General features: G+C 38.9%; 2 protein-coding genes across 2 annotated transcripts; one reads left to right on the plus strand and one right to left on the minus strand.

The window, feature by feature from the left end:
* Window positions 1-612: 612 nt before the first annotated feature.
* On the minus strand, window positions 613-12,268 carry LOC120110209. Its single transcript, XM_039124544.1, has 2 exons — window positions 11,384-12,268; window positions 613-1,005 (listed from the first exon to the last, which is right to left on the minus strand). The coding sequence occupies exons 1-2, from the start codon at window positions 12,081-12,083 to the stop codon at window positions 902-904; spliced, it is 804 nt and encodes a 267-aa protein (XP_038980472.1). The 5' UTR covers window positions 12,084-12,268; the 3' UTR covers window positions 613-901.
* A 6,047-nt stretch (window positions 12,269-18,315) lies between these two features.
* LOC103715301 lies at window positions 18,316-18,937 on the plus strand. Its single transcript, XM_008802887.4, has one exon. The coding sequence runs from the start codon at window positions 18,440-18,442 to the stop codon at window positions 18,794-18,796; it is 357 nt and encodes a 118-aa protein (XP_008801109.1). The 5' UTR covers window positions 18,316-18,439; the 3' UTR covers window positions 18,797-18,937.
* The last annotated feature ends 321 nt before the right edge of the window (window positions 18,938-19,258 follow it).

Here is a 19,258-nt window from a genome sequence, read left to right on the forward strand (position 1 = left end):
TCGGCTAGGATTCATATTTGAAACGTAACCCACCCTTAATCTCACTTTCACGTTCAACAATTGCTTGGTTTTCCTCAAAAATAGGATGACCACCTCTTATCTAGTGCGAGTATCGGTCAGCTTTTCACTGATGTACGTCCCATAACAGAGAAACAAGATAATATTAGACAATGTGACAGAGCGTATGAAATCATTACATAGGAGCAAATAAACCTTCCGTAATCTAACATCACATATATTTAATAAAAGTTTGTGTAATACATGAGAGATTAAGGCAGGTAAACAACTAAAACCACCAATAAGAGTACCATGGTAAATTGCGGACAGCCTTGTTACCTGCAGCAGGTTATCAAAACCAGAACAGAAGAATTCTCACAAGGTATGTTGAGAGAGCACAAGCCATGATACAACTTTGAAAATAGCATCTCTGCACGATATTTATACAAACAACAGTACAACGTCCTCTTTGCATCCATCAAACACCATGTCAGCATTTGTCAAATTTGGAAGAAAAAAAATGCAAAAAACACATCCTTTTTTTTTTCTTTTCTGTTTTTTCAAATATTTGTGTACTCAAGGAAGGAAACAAGAACAAGGAGAAACACAAGTAAGAGGGAAACCACAGATAAGAATTTGCTTGATCAAAATATTCCAGGTACACCACCAATTGATGCAATAATATCCATTTATATCAACTATTTCAGAGTCTGAATTAAAACTAGCATTGCAACTGATGGGTTCTAATATTATAATGAAAAAAAAACACAATGTTCTTTAATTACATCCAAACAATCAGCATGACTGCATTTGGCATTGGGTAACTATAACTAACTTCTGTTACATTAATCACGATTTAATCATTTCATGCAGCAAATTATAATAAGATGCTTCGTTATTATCTCTATGGAGCCATTGATCTCCAATCATGCTTCTTCCGCCTGCCTCTGTGGTGAGTCTTCTGCTCTGAAAATTTATTCTCACCTACAATTCCCATCTGATTGGTATCTGATAAAATTTGCAGGACAACTCAATGAAAGTTTCAAAAAAAATAACAGAGCAATAACATTGCATGATGAGAAAGCAATACCGAACTAGAATGCCTTGTAAAGCATAGAATCAATCATTGTACTATGCATGTACATGATTTTCTACGCCACACATCAAACTACATCCTGTTTATATGGAAATATAAATCTGCTAGGAAAGAAACCATCTTGCATACAGGGTTCATAAAAGATTACAGTTCATTTCTTGGGCATACTAACAAATTGATGGACAACAATTACAATATCTTAGAAGCAGATATTGCAAATCTCACTGTGTTTTATGGTCCAACATGTTCACATTGCACTATCACTTCTGTCTATTCATAAACAATAATTTTTTTATCCATTCAAGCACATTACTACACACATATCCACAGAAGATGAAGTCCTGCATACATAGGAAAATCCCATCTACTCACAGGCAAACCATCTACAGTCAAAGTAGTTGCTCTAGTCAGATATGGCATCAAAATCACATGAATGACTTAGTAGTCACAGTATTTTTTAAGGCGGTCCACCAAGCATGTAGGTAGGTCTACTACTTAGGACAAATCCATCAATTCAGTTAATTGTGTTGCATTAATATATAAATGTTATATTAGTTTACATGCTAAAAATAACCTTATTTCTTAATCAATGTGTATCTGTATGTTAACATCGATATTCGCTTAATAGTCATTTTAAGCGCAATAGATTAAACGCATCAAGTATATTTTTGCATGTCCAACGTATACTAGTATGGTATATAAACTCAAGACTCGCTCAGGTCTATGTGTTGCATGTAAGGGAACACTTGATTTATACATGGTTTATGCCCGCCAACCTCTTCTCACATGAACATACACATGTATATGATCCAACAATAGAAAGCAGCTACAGTATACATGCAGTCAAGAGATCACATGGTGCACATTCGATATGCATGCTGCATATGCAAGTGAATATGTGGTTACTATCTTTGAACTATTTAAAAATAAATCTAATACATCAGGTACAACAAACATAACAATAATGGTAACATTTTTTCATGGATGGATAATAACAATATTAATAACAATAATAACTAATAATTAGTGCTTTTTATTTAGTATCTAATACCTGACAGCAGTAATTATAGCATAATTAACATTTTAGCACCATTAATACTCGCATAACCATATTAAGCCCACTTGAAACCTATATCAAACTTAACAATCACCTTGAACCCACTTCACCTACATGGGCCCATATATGAGTGATATGAGTGGATTGTACATGTAGCTCCAGAATGCTAAACATAGTTGTATGATACAAAACAAACCACGTGTGGCTGTGAAATGCTACATGGAGAGAAGGGCATATAGGAAATGCGGGATGCACATGCGGGTGCATATGCAGCAGGTATGCATAGCATTTTAGATAACTAAATGATCCTTCTCTCATACTAGTATTTAGCATGCAAAATGCACATAAGATGAGAAACAGAGTGTCCTATTACTTAAAACCAAATAAATATCTATATTTTCAAGAGATGCATCTCTCTCTCTCTCTCTCTCTCTCTCTCTCTCTCTCACAGAGAAAAAAGTTGAGCAACAAGAGTTACACTCCTAAAACATTGGTGTATCTATAGGCACGTGGAAAATGGAGAGGACGGCAGAGAGAGAGAGAGAGCACCTGTGAAAACAAGGTTTCTCAAACCCGTCCCTTTTATTTATTTAACTTCATAAACGCACTACCTCTTTTGGCTCGTGCACTTCTCTTGTTCCTCTCCAAACTGGATTGTTGAGGCCCCCACCAGCGAATATTGGTGGCTTTACATTTCTTTTTCCTATTGTCACACTTGGGCTCAAGGCACAATTAAATAGAGAGCGAGAGAGATGTAGACAGCATTTGTTTTTTTTTTTAAAAAAAAGCCATAAGGCTTAGATTAAGCCATATGCCTGCCAAACAATTTTTAGAAAAGAGTTGCAAGGACTAGTTATTTCGATCAAACTTAGTGCAAGCATAGCAATTCCAAAGAAGAGATGTCATAAGCTATTTCCTCATCCACTCCTGTGTTCATTCTTCTTTTTTTTCGCGGGGGCAGGGGAAGAGGGGGGGTGGGTGGGCGTCGGGTGTGGGGAGTGGACAATAGATGAATATTCTTGTACTACCCTTGTTAGTCCCAAGGGATGGAGGAGGCTAGGTTAGCATGGTTATTAGTTCAAGGAAGCAAGGTGACCTTGCTTTTACAAAACATACTCAGCCTAGAGTTATTTAAAATTGTAGCCATACAGAAATAGGAATTACTGGTCAAATAACTATCCTCATAGTGATAATCATTCGCGTTCACTTTTCTTGTTCTGAACCAAATGCATACTTAAAGTTTGATGCATCAAAAAACTTTGGATGTCAGTGCAAGGAGAAGTGACCCAATATCATAGTATAGCAGGAGTTGGTCTACTCTCCTGGAAAGATTGTGGTCTCAATCTTATTATGGAGATGTTATATGAAGGATTCACATCAAGGTTCATTGAACTGGTACCGAAAGTCATACCAGCTGGCTACTAGTTTGATACGCTACCGGTACATACCATATCAACTTGAGGCATACTGGAACTAGGAGGAAGAGGGAGGAGGGGGCAGGAGAGAGAGGAGAGGGGGGCAAGAGAGAGAGAGAGAGAGAGAGAGAGAGAAAGGGACAAGAGTACCTCCCTGTAACATCATCGATAGCGATGGAACCTTAACCCTAGTGGTGAAGTCATTGTCGTGGAACCCTAACTGTTGGCATTGGCATCATCAACATCATCATGCAAAAGGAGTTGCAAGGGATCAAGAGAGAAGAGGGGAGACGAAAATTGGGACAGAGGGGGAGAGGAGAGAACGAAGAGGAGGATCAAAAGATAGGGTGAGAGAGGAAAGGTGAGGATTCAGAGAGGGGAGAGGAGAGGGCTTTATAAAAACCCTAGTCGAACCAGATTGACTAACTGAACGATCCCCATTCCCCACCAGTCTAATTCGGTATATTCTGAACCGCCTAATTCAAGACAGTTTGGTAGTTTTTGATTCACGCTATTAATTATGATCTACATCATAAAAAGTATTATGATATCAAATTCATGTGTTTTAGAGATCAGTTACCTATGCATCAAGTTTCAAAAAAAAATATTGCTTTAATGGTTTGATATGATGTTTTGCATGATTTAGGGTCTGGAAGCCCTCTCAAATCAAGTGAATTTTGGTATATACAAGCTTTCTGATATGTGGATCAAGATCAAGGTGTGGATTTCAATTTGTGCCTTCTCACATAGTTTAGCACGCTAAAGTTATGACCACATACATGCATAGGAGGCCTCAGAACCTCAAGATTTTTTGTTTATTAATAGTTTTCATCATGTAAATCATCACCAAAGGTATTAATTCTCAATTTTGAATGTCCATCGTTGATTTCGGATTGGTATGATTGAAGCCTCAACCCTTTTGAAAGTAGACGAACTCATACAACAATATAAGACTTTGGGTTCCTATACAGCAGCAGTGTGACACTATAAACTCCACTTCCATCCTTCCAAGTTCTAACTCTAATCCAACGATCATAGACTACTTAATATAATGACTAGTAAACAATCTGTCAACTCAAGTCCAAATAGTACATAGCGCATGCAATACACTTGTCTATTTCAAGAAAAAGGACAACACTTAATGGATGCTTAGATCAAATTAACCAGCAAAATTTGTGGGGTAGGATCCTCGGCCGTGAGAATTTTTTTTAGATGAGTAAATAGACTAGTATATATATATATTTGTAAATACTATCCAAAGATTTAGAAGTAAATAGGCTGCCATATATTAGTTTCTTCTCCCGTTGCCATATCTTCCACTCATTCCTTCTTTTATGTTGTTTCTTTTCCCTTTATTTGGACGAGGAATTTTTTTTGGAGGGGGACCAGGGACGGGTTGAGTTCATCATTCTTCTTTTTCCATGTATCCCAACCAACACACCAATCGTCCACCCAATCCATCTAAGCACCAACAAAATGGTCAAGGTTCTCCATCAGCTGGTGATTAACTGGTCACTTTGACAGCTCCATTTAAATCAAATCTTTGCATTAAATTATCACAGTCCTTTTAAAATCCACATTGCAGAAGTTTTAGAATTTTAGTATCTTTAACGATTACATCATAATAAAGAATCTTGTTCATTCCTCAAAATACCATGGCAAGATTATAATATTATGCATCACTACTTTTCATTTTAGTTTCTAGCCTCTTTTTTTTCAGGTCCTAGATATTTGTGTGGCTAATTCTCCATCCAATCCTTAAAACACTGGGCCCACTTCAGCAAAGTCATACAGGGGAATTATTATTTCTGGACAATCTGATACAACAGTTAATTTAGTAAATAAAATTTGTTGCCAATTAAGATGATGCTTTTCTTGTTCAAAAGCTTGTTTAAGCATGTTGGATGTACATGTACAGGCAACACACCGATGATGTTCAGGAAACTTACTCCCCTAATCTCTTACACATGCTCACAACATGGAAACATATTATTTTCAATCATGAAGAAAGATCTGAAGATTGTTTAAAACAGAACCACAGTAACATACTTTGGAAAGAGACTCGTTAGAGCGATCTGAAAATGCAGGACCTTCAACATAAATTTCCAAAAATAAAATAAAAAGAAATACTGGATACAGATATCTTATGCTGCTTGAAACTCAGCCAAGAACTGGCCAACCATGTATAGGTGGGCTTACCCTGAAGCTATTTGTGTAGAAACTCCCATAAAATGCTCAATGGTCAAAAGGAATTAAACAATTAACTAGACTGGATCACTGGGATTGAGACTTGAGAAGAATCCAAGCTATGGTCAATCAAGAAAGCCAAAAAGCGATGTAAGGTTAAACTCCGAACTGCTTTTGCTACACCTGTTCTACCATGGGAACAAAATCCTTGAGAAGCTACAAAAATAAAGAGGATCCTTGATACTTCATCATATATATAGAGAGATCTTCCAATCTCCTTTGACAATAAATACGACAGGATATGTTGCATGTTACTTTCAGAACAAAAAGAAAAACCATATCTTCCTTGAACCACATAAATAACATTGGATTTTACACCACAATAATATCTACTTCAATTTGCCTTAATGCAACTTATGAATGGTCATTGTACTTTGACATAAAGTTGGACTAAGGCCCTGTTTGGGGGAGCTTTTGGAGGGCCAAAAAGCACTTTCTGGCCCTCCAAAAGTACTTTTAGCTAAAAAATGGTGTTTGGTAAATTTTTTGAAAAGCTGTTTCAGCTTTTGCGGGAAGCTGAAAACAGCTTTTGGAATGAAGCTCCAATTTGGAGCTTTCCGAAAATGCTGTTTTCAGCTTTTTCGGAAAGCTGTATTTTTGACCAAAATACCCCCATGTAAAAAAAAAATTCCTCCCCAAAAAAGGTTCCTCACCGCCTGTTCCTCTCCCCACCGACCCGCCCACCCTCCCCCCGGCCCTGTTCCTCTCCCAAACCACCTCCCAACCCACCCGCACCCCTCCCCCCGCATCACCGCCGCCGCTGCTGTGCCTCCCTCTCCCCCGCCGCCGCACCCCCTCCCTCTTCCCCGCCGCTGCAGTGCCCCGCCGCCGCACCCCCTCCCTCTCCCCCGCCGCTGCAGTGCCGCACCCCCTCCCTCTCCCCCGCCGCTGCAGTGTCTCCCCGCTGCAGTGCCGCACCCCCTCCCTCTCCCCCGCCGCTGCACCCCGTCCCTCTCCCCCGCCGCCGTAGGGCCGCACCCCCTCCGGCGCCGTCGGCCACCGAGACTGCCGCCGGCCACGGCCCGGCCCCCTCCCGCGGCCGCCGTGGCCTGGCCCCCTTCCGGTGCTGCCGGGTGCGCGGGAGGAGAAGAACGGAGAAGGGGGCAGAGGAAGGAAGGAGAAGAAGAGAAGAAAAAAGAAAAGGAAAAAAAAGAAGAAAAGAAAATAAAATAAAAGAAAAGAAAAGAAAAGAATAAATAAATAAATAAATAAATGCATAAATAAATATTTATATAAATGAATGAATGAATGAATAAATAAATAAGATAATAAATAAATATATTTCAATGGATAAAATAATAAATAAATAAATGCATAAATAAAAATATATATACGAATGAACGTATAAATAAATAAATATAAAGAAAAATAATGAGTGAGTGGCAAATAATCTGATCCTTATGATATTGATAAGTACGGTGAATTTGTCGCCATTGCAAATAGTTAAGTAAAAAGATAATCTATTAAACAGATAAATAGTTATTTATTGTTGTATTATACTATAAATATATTATTATATTACATTATATCATAATACATTAATATGTAATGTTAAATAATTTAATATTATGTTATATTATGAAAAATTAATTTATACTAATAATATATTATTTTATACCTTTATTATTGTATTATACTATACATATTATATTATATTACCTTATATCATAATACATTAATATGTTATTTTAAATAATTTAATATTATGTTATATTATGAGAAATTAATTAATACTAATAATTATATTACCATTATGCTATGCTATGCAATATCATATTACTATATTATAATAATAATATTTTATATTACAGTAATATTATACTATATCGTATATTATGTATTAATATATGTTATGTTTTATCATGCTCTATTGTATAATACTATGCAATGTCCTTTATGGTAATTTTGTCATATAAAAGTACTTTCTCAGTTTGTTTACCAAACATATGTTAAAGTGCCACAGCACTTTAAAAATATAGTTACCAAACAACAAACAGCTTTTTATAACAGCTCTACTTCAGACAGCTCTACTTCCAACAGCTCTACTTCCAACAGCTCTACTGCCAACAGCTCCCCCAAACAGGGCCTAAGGAAACAAAGAGGTCAGATGCTCAGTGTAAGGTAGAAAGCCACCTTTATAGAAAATGAAAACCTGTAATGAACCTCAAGTGTAGATTAGAGCACCCAATATGTGGAACTAGGCTCGTGATAGATACAGACTTACAGCTCTATTTTACAAATAAAAACAATCATCTTCTTTACCTTCATATTCCTGAATCAGTAGCTTTAATATGCATGGTATAGGGAGCAGATTTGGGTGCAAGAGAACCTAGCATATAAAGGAAAATACCTTGATCATAACAAATGTGTTTTCTCAGGGGCGTCTTCAGACTTTTGTCCTTCCAAATTTTATCAGAGACTAGTTCAAGTCTATGAGAGCTTCTTTAAATTCATCCATTTCTATCATCGCTTTAACACCCAACATTCCATCTTCACTAGCATTGATGACCTCTACATTGTCTAAAGTCTCATTGGTAATGGCAAATCATGCAACACACCAAAACCGAAAATCGTAGTGATTTATCTACTCTAATTATTATTACAACCCTTAGCAACAACCTGCAAAAAACTAATTGGGACAAGCATATCCAAACACCTGGAGCCTCACCCATCTCATCATAATTACTTCTCTAATTTCTTATCTCTCAATGTAATATTATCTGTGTCTTTGAGGCTGTCAATATAACTGTTTGGAGCACATTTTTCTTACTAACTAAAGATTACTCTTCTTGATCAGAATTCTTTTTTACCTGGCTCCAAAGCAAAAAAAGTTCTCCCTAGAGGAGAAATGACAATACCATATGGATACACCTTAATTACCACCTAATATATGTTTGACACACTACATAAGTATCATTTTATCTTTAAAAAAACTGTTTTAACACTGGATAGAGGCTGGCTGCATGACTGCATAAGGATGGAGACAATTTAGATACGTTTCAGCTTATCTCTTCTTGCATCTTATTTCTTATATATTTTATGCATTTTTTGTACTTTTCGTTTTGAATGATAACTTCGTTATTGACACAAATAGATCATCAATTTTTGCATTACTAATCATCATCAGTTACAGCTATATTTTTTTCTAATAAACTTGTCATCTATAAAGTAGATATATTTATATAAAAAAATATATAATTAATTACTGTAATGTCTGCACCACATTGGCATCCTATCTTACCAATATCCATTTTATCAGCATGTAATTATTATGTCATATATGTGCCCATGCTTCATAGATACCTAAGAAACAAAATACCCCCCATCTTAACTTTCTATCACAAAGAAAATATCCTTAGTTCTTTGTTCCTAACTATGCATTGTCACTTTTATAGAGTGACTCACTAGTTTAACAACATGAAATACAACGAGTACTCCATATATCACTTTCATTCTTGCAATTCATACCTAGATGCATCCCCATTGCAAGCAAAATTGAAAACCACATGGTACACCGATTCCAGTCAATGCCAACATCCATGCGAGCAATAAAAAAAGTTTGAATCGAAGGTAAAGTTTAAAACAGGCAAGCTTTTATAAAGGCATATTTCTGTGTACATTCAGTCATGAACAACTCATTTCAAAACCAATTTTGAAGTCTACAATCTTGTTTACAAATTTTGTACAAAAACTTAGAATTTTGCTTGTGATTTAGTGCAATGTTTTGTTCGAGTTGTATCTATGACCTTTTCAGTTTTATGTTAATATGTAACTTTTATGCTTATCAATGGCTAGGGTAGATGTGAAAATGAATTAATGATTAGCATGGGTTCAAAGTTTTAAGTGACAATGTATCTATTAACTAAATATGCAGGGATAGTATCATAAGACCAACCCCATGAAAACTAAAACTGAATCAAAATGGTGTAGTTTTTTTAAAAAGAATTCATTATTCAAGCTTCTTCTTATTGGGATGGAATACTCTCTTTTCTAGTTTCTTTTCTAAGCGCCAAACTAAGACTATTACTTGGTTATAAGACTTCTTATTAAGTATACATCTTAAATTCTTGCAGAAATTCATTTATAAAAGAAAATATTTAGGCTTAATGTCAGGAGATCATGTGCATCAGGCAAATTCATCATCTTCTTCCTCTTCATCTACTTTGTTGAAATATCCAAAAATTATCAATCAATTGAATAGTATGAGCTCAACTCCCATTATTCCTTAGAAAGATGTCTAATAGGAAAATGCGATAAGCAATAGGGAATCAATTGCTATATTGAACCATGAAAAAATTCCTCAATAATTTCAAATTAAACAATGCAATAGACGGAGGTCACAAATAGACCATCAAATTAATTCAAACTTTCGACAAAGTCCACGAAGACTCTTCCTGAAAGCTAAGGACCTTCATACATAACAAAAACAGAATTTTAATTGGGCTTGTGAATCATAAAAGCTAACAATTCAACAGGTCTGTGTGAAGACATAATAAAAAAGAGATTTCATGGCTAGTTCAATGTAACAGACACATACCATATGGAAGGCCACATAATAGATCAATTCACTCTTATCAGATCCTGCAATTAAGGACAACATACTCCCAATTTCTTAATCACTTGAAACTTATTCTTAGTCTTAGGTGTCTGCCCTGAGCCAGGATAGGAGTGTAAATCAAATAAGGAGTGTATGTGACACATGGAGTCATCGTTTAAGTCTGAAGCAGCTCAATGCCAGAAATCAATCATTAATAATTTGGTTCAAAAGCAAATGTAAACATCTGTGCAAGATAAATCAGTCAGCATAAGCTGATGAATTCAAGAAATCATTTCCTTTTGGTCAAGCAAGAATTTTTCATGCTGATTTTCGACCAGATAGATTTTCTTAATGAACTTTCATGGGATATATCACTGTAAACAACATGATTGGCCTTAAAGACCACTATGGGAGTACATGTAGCAGTATGGCACCCTTCTCTTCTTTTGAGTTTCAATGGATCTCCTTCTTTTCATGCCCATGAGACATAATGTAAGCTCATGGTTAGAATATGTGTTAGATTTCCTAGCATTCACTTGCACTAGTAACTGTGAACCCATTGATATAGCAACCAGTTATAGTTAATACGTTTAAAAATAAAAGAGATGATCTCCTCTTGTATTAATCTTTTTGGGCAAACTTTATAAATTCTAACTTCTCTTTCTTCTTTCCACTACTGTTCTTTACTAAGAGCTCATCACGCATGTTCCAATCATAGATTCTTGTACATGTTGCTTTGGGCAGACGCCGCAGACATCACTGTTCGTCATCAGTCACATGAAATCTACAACAGCTTTAAAATCAACCAAAGAAATGCAAAGATCCGAGCAATAAAATTGTAAAGCTTCTGGAATATACAATAAACAAAAGATCTTTACATCTTTGCTGGTTTAAACAACAGATTGTTTAAATCTTCTAGCTATAAATATATTTGATAACATAAAAAATCATTCCTTCAAAGATTACAATACCCAGTTATCTCTAATTTGTCACAATATAATCAAAGCAGCAGAGAATGGGTCAAAAGGCCTTACCTCCAAACATTTCGCCCCAAAATAACTGCCGCCCATCCTCATCCTCCTCATCAAACTCATCGTCATAGCCAAGCTCGCCATCGCCCCTGTACCCCGGTTCACTGCCATACCCGGACTCATTCCCCTGCGATTCCAGAGCCCCAGCCCCTCCTCCGCCCTGAAACGACCCGAATCCGGAGCTCTCCCTCTCCAACCCACCTCCCCCCGCGACCTCCCTGCTCTCCTTCCTCGAGATCCGCGCCTCGCTGACGTCCGACCCCCAGCTCCCATCCCCGTTCAAGAACAGCTCCCCGCTGGAGTCCGTGCCCCCGGCCGCGAGTGGAAAATCAGAGCAGGTGGCGTATGCCGCCGATGCGCTGCCCCGTCGGCGGGTGCCGCTCCGGTCGCTGCTCCGACCGGACACCGACCGGGACCCCCTGCGGCGGCGCTTCCGGGCGAGCCACCGGAAGCTCTCCTCCCGAGGGCGGGGCGGAGGGTCGTCGAAGAGGCTGAGACGGGAGAGGTCAATGGAGTCGGCGGCGGTGGAGGGGATAGGAGCGGTGGAGCGATCGGGGCGGCAGGGTTTCTTGGCGTGGAAGGGGTAGGGCTTGGAGGAGGAGGGATCAACGCCGCGGCTTTGGAGCTGGAAGGGCTTCCAGGCGTGGAGCTGGAGGGCGCACGACTCCACGGCGTGCCGGGAATTCACCGCCCGGGGCGTCATCGCCGGCGACAATCGGGCATTCTCTCTCTATCCCTGCAATCTTGAAGAAGCAGTTACGGTTAGGGTTAGGGTTTTTAAGGAGGAGGGGAGAGATAGGGGTGGGTTTTGGAGAGGTTTGCAACGAATCCGGCGAGGAGAGGAGGAAGAGGGGTTGAGCCTTTCGTTTTCCGCAAGGACCAGACAAGGAGAACAGGATGGGTTCATTATATCTCGATGTACGGGTTTCCGCTTATATTTCGTATAAGGATAGGAAGGATCCACCGTTGGTTTCGATGCCTAGGAAAATCTTGACCGGACATGTTTTGTACGTACAGTTCATATTTGAGTGCGTTGTCTGCTCAGCAGGAGAGCCGGCGATTTTTCACAGAAAACTGATGGGACCGAGAAACTGGTCTTGAGACAGTAACTCGGATATGAAAAGTATGGGACCCAACGGTACTTGTGGTGTCTTCGTAAATGGGTTTCTCGTTTGTCAGTTTATTTAGTCATAAGTTTTTATAATTTAGGAGACCGCGCGAGGTGTTGGATCCGTTCGATCTTCTTATGGGCATAGATCGACGTGGGTCAGGACGGTGGATGTGATGGACTAATTTGTAAAATATAAGGGTATTTTTGGTATATAAGTCTCAGTGTGGGGGTTGCGTTAGACACGTGTGACGTGTTTGATGGATTGATTCAGCCCGACAGGATAAATGTGCCTCACTGGATGGCGCCTGTGGGGCAACACGGGAAACTTGGCTTTCAGATAATCTACGCGGGCCTCCTTTTTTTTTTTTTTTTTTTTTTTTTTTTTGCTAAAGAAAAGGGGTAGGGGGGAGGAAGGGACAAGCCCACCCCCGCATAGCAGCCCCCACTGGGCCCCCGCCCCGCCAGGAGAATGTTCGATGCGGGCAGAAATGGCCGTGTGTTGGGCACCCCGACCGGTTTTACTCATATCCTCCCCACCCGTGGGCCCGGCTCAGCTACTCCTCTGAGCTCTGGCTCGAGTCCCACGTGTGAGTACGTCACACCCGGCACCACCCCGGCTACTAGCGGTTCAAGAGCGGTCCTACACCACAAGTCCAAGCAGTGGCCAAAGTAGTGAGCTCCGGTCCACAATTTAATCGTCGCCGCAGCGATTCGAACTTGGGACCTTGTGGTTAGAATTGCTGCCTAGTACCACTAGGCTACCGCCTTGGTGGCATCTACGCGGGCCTTGACCACTAAATATACAAATATATGACCTAAGAACTGTAGGATAAAAACAAATTTATTCTTTAGAAACTTAAATACCTCTTAAACTAAAAAACCAATTAACTAAAAAAAAACAGATAACTACGCATGTATCCCGCGGTCTGTCGTATTATTAGTCTTTTTTATGATCGACCATAATGCTTCATTGTCCATTATCATCATGATCATCAAGAGTCATATATAATCATATTAGATTCAAGGAGACATTGCGATTGCATCTACCCACCCCTAATCCACTGCAGATTTTAGAATGAAGATCTATATTTGCCATTAACTCTAAATGGGTTGGATAAAACCCGCACTATTAGGATTGGTTGGGTCGGATATTTAGTAGGGCAAAAAAAACTACCATCCATAAAGATAGAAGCTAGGGTAGGAAGTGGGCTAGGTTGTGCTGGACCACGTCTCTATCTGGGCCCAACCTGAAAATGTTTTCGAGCTTTGAGCCAGCCTAAAATTTGAAAAAAAAGGTTAGGCTCAAGCCTAAAGCATAAACACCTAACTAGAGGAAGGCCTTGTTTGGGGGAGCTTTTGGAGGGCCAGAAAGCACTTTCTGGTCCTCCAAAAGTACTTTTAGATGAAAAACTGTGTTTGGTAAATTTTTCAAAAAACTGTTTCAGCTTTTGCGGGAAGCTGAAAACAGCTTTTGGAAGGAAGCTCCAATTTGGAACTTTTGGGAGGAAGCTGTTTCAGCTTTTTCGGAAAGCTGTATTTTTGACAAAAATTTCAATATTAAAATAACATAATTACATAGTTTGTCCCTTTATAAACCTAAAAATTTGCTGGAGCCAAGAACCCTAACCGTCAGACTCTCTTCCGTAAGAAAAGGTATTTTTCTTTTCAATTTGTGTATGCATCTCTTGAACCACATTTTAGAAGAAAAAAAATTTAATCCTTCTCCATACCTTCCAAAATCAATCTATTGTTTTTTTTTTATCATCAACCTCGCGGCCCACGCTGAGGTCCTTCTCGAGCATGGACCACGAAGAAGAGCCCCTGGACCGTGAAAAATTATTTTATGGGAAATTATTAGAAATTATTATGGAAAATTATTTTATACTAATAATTATAATATTTTATACCTTTATTTTTGTATTATACTATAAATATAATATCATATTATATTATATCATAATACATTAATATGTTATGTTAAATAATTTAATATTATGTTATATTATGGAAATTTATTTTATACTAATAATTATAATATTTTATACCTTTATTTTTGTATTATACTATAAATATAATATCATATTATATTATATCATAATACATTAATATGTTATGTTAAATAATTTAATATTATGTTATATTATAGAAAATTAATTTATACTAATAATTATAATATTTTATACCTTTATTATTGTATTATACTATAAATATTATATTATATTACATTACATTATAATACATTAATATGTTATTTTAAATAATTTAATATTATGTTATATTATGGAAAATTAATTTATAATAATAATTATAATATTTTATACCTTTATTATTGTATTATACTATAAATATTGTATTATATTACATTACATTATAATACATTATTATGTTATTTTAAATAATTTAATATTATGTTATATTATGAAAAATTAATTTATACTAATAATTATAATATTTTATACTTTTATGATTGTATTATACTATAAATATAATATATATTACATTATATCATAATACATTAATATGTTATGTTAAATAATTTAATATTATGTTATATTACCAAATATTAGTTTACTCTAATAATTATATTACTATTATGCTATATTAACATAATATTATTTCTTATTGCAATAATATTATACTATATCGTATATTTATGTATTAATTTATATTATGTTTTATTATGTTCTGTTGTATAATATTATGCAATGTCCTTTATGGTAATTTTGTCATACAAAAGTAGACTAAACACAAAACAAAGTACTATAGCACTTTACGAATGTAGTTACCAAACAGCAAACAGCTTTTTATAACAGCTCTACTTCAGACAGCTCTACTTCCAACAACTCTACTTCCAACAACTCTACTGCCAACAGCTCTCCCAAACAAGGCCTAAGCCCAAAAAAGTGAAGCCCGGTGTGGATGAATCCTTTTCCAATCTTAACACGTGCTTCGAGAATTCAGAAGATAGAGAAGCTTTCGGTGCTCCATTGTCCCATGGTCCAGCTCCTTCCTTCCATAGAACCTATTGGAGATATTGGAACCCTAAAAATAAGAGAGAGAGAGAGAGAGAGAGAGAGAGAGAGAGGGAGGGAGAGATTGGAGTTTCCTGCTTCAGTTCGAGAGAAAAAATCATAGTCATTGAGGCATAAAAAATATTGGGAGTTATATTCGTCTCTTTACTGTTGGCTCCGAGTTACTGTCGGATATTGATGGCATGATTGGTGTTGTTTCTGGTGATGGAGAGGACTTGGGCAATGTTATCATTAGTTTCAAGCTTATTGGACTATAAATAAGATATCGCTCAAATATAGCATCGTTATCCTCCTAGAGGACAGAGCCAAAACGCATATCGATGGATTATAAGTTCCATCGTTATAGTCACCTGAACTGGACCCGCTGAGCAGGATTCTCGCAAAAGCCAAGGTCATGGGTGGCCTACACACTGGGTAGTCCATTGGTAAGAACTCAGTGCTCAACCGTGCCTATATGCTAGCTGAAACCAATCTTCCCTTATTTACGATAAACCCCAAAAAATACTTCTAGCTAGAGAGATCTTCATTAGGTAGAACTTGGGCTAAACTTTGGTTGAGCTTCTCATCTTCTCTAGAGAAGCTCCAATCGAACGGATAGAGCAGATGGTCCAACTACAGAACTTCTTTTTCATTACTTTCATGGTCGTGCCTCGATTCGTCAGTAGAGATGTTCCCACTACCGGTGCTCAAGTTGTCTCCATCGTCTAAAACAACAAATCAGGTCTCCTCGATCTCTTACGTGGTCTCCAATGGCTACCATAATATCATGGAGAAGTTTGGGAGGGAGAAAGGGATCGAGAGGCAGAGGCATGGTTTGGTGGCCTGGGCCGATTTTGGGACTCTGTAGCATGAGTGGCTAAATAAAGGGAGGGGAGGAGGGGTGAGGGTTAGGTTTAGGTAGGTGTGGTTGAGTGGGTCGGGTGGCTTTAGCAGAGACCTGGTTTGGGGTTGGGTACCAAGTTTGGGCGTTCGAGCCTTAAGTTGGGCTCAAGCTTCAGACTAGACTCGGGATATGTCAAGCATTGACCCAATCCTGGCATGAAATTTAATTACACTCTATATTTAGCCAAAGACCAACCTGGATTTGTCGGGTCTGATCATAAGCTATCCTTCTGCGATGACCCTCAGCCCAAATAGAACGGTACAGGCGAGCATACGGAAGACACTGACGTAGAATTTTTAAGTTCAATCGTGGGATTTTTAAAGTTCCACCGTTTCGTCACATCGTCGTCGTCTATTAATCGCTTTCGACGTCAACTGCCGGTCGAAGTCCACTCAGACTAGCACTTATTTCAGGTCACGAGCATGGTGCGTGGGGCGCGTGGAATAGATATCCCGTGACTTTTGGATCATGTCGATTCAGTCTCACCATCCATTGTCGATCAAATCTTTTTCCCCTCGTATTAAAAAGTTCCATAGATCTCAAAGAACGTCTAACTCCCTTTTGGGATCCATGTTCTTTTTTAGTCTCTCTCTTGGACTCTAATTCTAAAACTAAACTTTGATTGAGCTATTAAAATACTGACATCATCATGCTAGGCTACTCATGCATACAAAATACAGAGAGACCAAATGCGCCACAAACTGGATGTCTTTTTATGCGACTCATCATTTCGAAGGTGTTAACTGGAATAGACACAACTCTATCCCATCTTCTTTGCCCTTTCTGCTTCTTTCTGAATTTATGGACTATATTGATACTCATTGTTTGTGATTCGCCGATGTAAAAAAAACAAAAAAAAAATCTGACAGCAAGAGCAAGTTATAGGCTTAGAAATTGTAATGCTAATTGCTCGCTGCCTCATTATACCGTTTCTTATGCTGAGTTCCACAAATAGGAGCAATTAACAAATTGGACCTCCACTGGAATGCAATTACCGTTACACACACAATAATCAAACCCCATTAAATATATTATATATAGGAGAGTTTCGAAGAATAATGCCATGCTTTATTGTCCGTGCATATATTAAATATTGTCGCAGATACACTATTTTTTTTGCTAGGACAAAAGGAGAAGAGGGGATGGAAATTAATTCTACCTGCGTAGCAGCTTCCACTGGGCCTCCCTTCCACCAGAAAATATCCGATATGGATAGACAATGTGCTCATACCCTCTCCGACCCATGGAGAGCCCTACCAACGTGGCAGCCCCTTCTACGTATGAGTACGTCACTCCAGCACCACCTCAATACCGGCGGACTAGATGGCGGCTTCATCGGACAAACCAGACGAGGGGCATCCGATTCCTGCATTTAATTAACGCCAGCGTGTTCCGAACCTGGGCTACTCCGGTGAACTTTTAGCCCCATTCCAACCGTTCTACCACCTTGGTGGTCAGTTCCACTAGTTTACATGCTTCTTTGGCTGCATGAATAAAAGGTATATATATTTCAAGCAAATAAAATTAATCTGAATTTCCAAGACTGCTTTCAATAATTTCTTGTCTCATTAGTAGAACTCGTTCCACCTTTTGTAGGTTAAAAGCTGGTTGGGAGGAAGTTGGCGTGTTTGTCCCTTCTTCAAGTAGTTTGAAATCTGCGTGACTCTATTTTCTATTCTTGTGATCTCCATCTTCCATCACATGCACCCTCACCCCCACCCCATGTGCCTCCTACCTTCGTTTCAAATCACCTACTACCCAACATTCAAATACCCATCCCGTTTCCCCTTTGAAACACAACGAATCAAAACAAAACACCTCATTCACCTTCTTTTTTATTTTTTTAAAAAGAAAACCTTATTCACTTCTCTTATCTCTCTCTCTCTATATATATATAAGTTGGAGGCCAGGACAATGCAACGAAGCCCCACAGCGCCCCTCTCTCTCTCTCTCTCCCCTGTACTTATATAGTCACCTCTTTCTCATTCTCACACGGAAAGAGAGATAAAGAGAAAGGCAAGAGAAGGGAGATCATGATGGCGGAGGAAGGAAGAGGAGCGCCGCACGGTGTGCTATTAGCAGTGGTGGTAGGAGTGGTGGTGGCAGTGCCGTTCCTCCTTGGCGACGGCGGCGAAGCACTGTTAGAAGCTATCTCCGAACTCGTAACTCCCGCGGGGCTTCTACTCCTCCCAGTTACTCTCATACTTGTAATCAGGTTCTTGTCGTCGGACCGCGGCACCGCCTTCTCCGACATCTTCTCCTTCGGCTCCCCGGACTCCATCCACCGCGTCGGCGGGTCTCCTATCGGCGTCGCGCTCGTCTTGCTCCTCCTCCTCTTCCTCCTCTACAACCGCATCTCCCTCTTCGGCGGCGACGATGAGGGCGAGTAACCAACGCTGTAAAATTACCATATTGCCCGCAGTATATCCACTGGGATTAGGGGCTTTCTTGTCATTTCAGCCATGCGGCTTCATGTGTAAGTCTTCGCTTCTCTATGTCATGATGTAGATTACTGCATTTGCCAGGGTTTACTCTGAAGCCTTAGCTTTTTCTTTTTGTCGTTTTACGTGGGGAGGGACGCGCTTTTGGAACCAAAACTGCGACTCTTTTCTTTTGGTCATCTTTAGCCCAGGGAAAGAAGATGGAGAGAGGGAGCTTTTGAAAGGGGTGGAGCCCGTTTACTTTTTTTTGGGTCTCGCGTGATGGGTGGGCGTGTCGGTCTGAGATCCGATCGGACGGTCAGTGGGGCTCGCACGGCGGATGTGCGTCAGAAATGGCCCCACCAACTGGGGCTTCGAGCCATTCAGCGCGGTAACCGCGTCTGCGGTCCGCGACCGGGTGCGAGCGTGTCT

This window comes from Phoenix dactylifera, chromosome 3 (genome assembly GCF_009389715.1).
Source record: "Phoenix dactylifera cultivar Barhee BC4 chromosome 3, palm_55x_up_171113_PBpolish2nd_filt_p, whole genome shotgun sequence".
NCBI lineage: Eukaryota > Viridiplantae > Streptophyta > Magnoliopsida > Arecales > Arecaceae > Phoenix > Phoenix dactylifera.

Coding starts and splice junctions, on each gene's coding strand:
- LOC120110209 (XM_039124544.1), bottom strand. CDS start 12,083: ATGACGCCCCGGGCGGTGAATTCCCGGCACGCCGTGGAGTCGTGCGCC. Junction 1,006..11,383: donor TTGGGGCGAAATGTTTGGAG/GTAAGGCCTTTT, acceptor AAATTTTATCAG/ATACCAATCAGATGGGAATT.
- LOC103715301 (XM_008802887.4), top strand. CDS start 18,440: ATGATGGCGGAGGAAGGAAGAGGAGCGCCGCACGGTGTGCTATTAGCA.